The sequence below is a fragment of the Salmo trutta genome, chromosome 38 (genome assembly GCF_901001165.1).
Source record: "Salmo trutta chromosome 38, fSalTru1.1, whole genome shotgun sequence".
In the NCBI taxonomy this organism is placed as follows: Eukaryota; Metazoa; Chordata; class Actinopteri; order Salmoniformes; family Salmonidae; genus Salmo; species Salmo trutta.
The window spans coordinates 447,701-450,440 of record NC_042994.1 but is presented as its reverse complement, the minus strand read 5'-3'; the positions used below and the strand labels follow the sequence as shown (position 1 = coordinate 450,440).

The window sequence follows — 2,740 nt, the reverse complement described above, 5'->3', positions numbered from 1 at the left end:
AACATTCTATATACTGGTGATCCTGGAGTCACTCTGTCTGTAACAGGTACAGTGATATTATATATATATAATGCTAATCTGTTTAATTGTTTCTGGAAAATTGTCTTGATTTTATTTAAATAATACAATTAATATGAAAGCATGCATTAAATAGGAATGTCTGAATTGCTGATTTGAGAACGTCCACTCCTGCCTCATTTGAACTAAACAGGTAATTGAGGGTTTAATGTTATCTACTCCAGACCTGCAGGTGAAGGTGACCACTACATTGTTGTCAATGACACTGACCTGTAGCACCACCTGTACTCTGACTGGTAACCCCACCTACATCTGGTACAGGAACAGCACGATTGGACAAGAGGACTCCTCCCCCTCGTACTCAGTCCACTTAAAAACTGAAGACAGCTTCTACTGTGCTGTAAAAGGCATCAATTCTCCTGCAGTGTGTGAGTGTGACTAATACACTTTATAAAGTCTGTCAAAATCATCCAATGCATCATTGGTCAGTGTTGATGTTTAGTGAAACAGACATCAAATAGGGCTACTATTTCATTTAGATTAATGGATGTTGATTTTACAGTTCAAAATACTTACACAATTTCATAATGAGAAGCCAAACTTTTAATTTGTCTGTTATCCAGATGGCCCAAAGAACACCTCAGTGTCAATCAGTCCCTCTGGTGAAATAGTGGAGGGCAGTTCAGTGAATCTGACCTGCAGCAGTGTTGCCAACCCACCTGTGGACAAATACACCTGGTACAAGATAACATACAAGAAAATGTCAATGAGACATTCTGGACAGAGATACACCATCCATAACATCAGCTCTGAGGAGAGAGAGGGATACTACTGCGAGGCTCTGAACATTATAGGGAGAGAACATATCCCTGTCCATATTAATGTTACATGTAAGTATGTCACATTCTGATCATTTTTGGTGCCCTGTCATTTTACAGATTTCATTCTGACATCATGCATTTATAATCTCAAGATCCTGCAGCAGTGTTTCCCTGGGTTCCTGTGGTGGGGGTGGGGGCTGTCCTGACTGCTGGAGCTCTGCTACTCACCATCTACTGCAGTCTGAAGAGGTGAGACTTTCATTGAGATATACTGTTAGTTACACATCAACCTCCACTAGAGGTCAGTAGAGAGCAGAACTCACTCTGTCCCTCATTACAGGAGACACACAGGAGGAAGTGATGCCACAGCAGACACACAGGTAATAATGTCAACAACCAAAGATTTCAATCCTAATACCATAGACAGTAAGCAAATTAATTTACATAAAAATGTTGCAGGGAGGGGTTCGTAAAGTGCTCATTCAATGTGTCTTCTTTCAGATTAAGGGACTCCCCTGTGACACAGCCCCTCAGATAGATGCTGAGCCCTCCGATTATGAGAACTGGGGAGAACCACCACAGAACCTGGACAGTGACACAGACCCTCAGATAGATGCTGAGCCCCCCGATTATGAGAACTGGGGAGAACCACCACAGAACCTGGACTGAACAGAACCACCACAGAACCAGGACTGAAGAGAACCAAAACAGAACCTGGACTGAAGAGAACCAAAACAGAACCTGGACTGAAGAGAACCACCACAGAACCTGGACTGAAGAGAACCAAAACAGAACCTGGACTGAAGAGAACCAAAACAGAACCTGGACTGAAGAGAACCACCACAGAACCTGGACTGAAGAGAACCACCACAGAACCTGGACTGAAGAGAACCAACACATAACCTGGACTGAAGAGAACCACCACTGAACCTGGACTGAAGAGCGACAGCATCAAGGTTTACCAGACAATGATCTTTAACCTTTGAGTAAATGCTGGAATGTAGATTGTTCTCCTAATGATCAATACAGTATGTATATAGATGATCAATACAGTATGTATATAGATGATAAATACCGTTAATAGATGATAAATGGGATAGATTATGCTTCTGCTCTTTTTCTATGAGATTTGGCCATTTCCAGATTTGATTACATTTCAAATAGAAATATTTGTAATTTTTTATTAGCAAATTATTAATTTCAATCTTGGCGATATAGGCTCTGCTCCTTCAGGGTAACAGCTATACCAATCCCCCAGCAGGAAAACAGAACCTAACAGGTGGAGGCTGGGGTGGTGGGAGGAGCTAATCTCCTGCTCATGATCAGAAAACATTGCTACTCACTCACTGTATAGCAACACATAGCCTGTATGCTAGTCTAGCATAGACTACTTCTTCCTTGTATGGATGAGGGAGTATTCTCCATGATGGTTCACGGAGCACACTGACTCAGCTCGAAGCTGGTATTGGGAAGAAACAAGTGGGCAGTATGATAGGTTACTCTCGATGCTAGTTCTACTTAGCTAGCTTGTAGCCGGCTATTGATTGACAACAGAGCAGCAACATGGTTCATCCTCGCAATCAATCACATCCCTGCAGCAGCCAAACACTGCAACATGAGCATATTGAACGATGCTGGGAGGTTCAAACACAGCTAGCGAGCATTCACAAAGAAAACATTATATCAGAAATCAGCAGCATAGCTAGAAACAGCTAGTTACAGCAGCAGAGTCAGTGGAGGAAAAGAAGCCAGCGTATAGTAACAGTAGTTACAGCAGCAGAGTCAGTGGAGGAAAAGAAGCCAGCGTATAGTAACAGTAGTTACAGCAGCAGAGTCAGTGGAGGAAAAGAAGCCAGCGTATAGTAACAGTAGTTACAGCAGCAGAGTCAGTGGAGGAAAAG

At 42.5% G+C, this 2,740-nt stretch overlaps 1 protein-coding gene across 1 annotated transcript; it reads left to right on the top strand.

Moving 5' to 3' along the window:
• Nucleotides 1-211: 211 nt before the first annotated feature.
• On the top strand, nt 212-1,508 carry LOC115177897 (B-cell receptor CD22-like). Its single transcript, XM_029738892.1, has 5 exons — nt 212-446; nt 642-908; nt 1,001-1,088; nt 1,180-1,219; nt 1,341-1,508. Exons 1-5 carry the CDS (start codon nt 227-229, stop codon nt 1,506-1,508), a joined length of 783 nt encoding a protein of 260 aa, XP_029594752.1. The 5' UTR covers nt 212-226.
• The last annotated feature ends 1,232 nt before the right edge of the window (nt 1,509-2,740 follow it).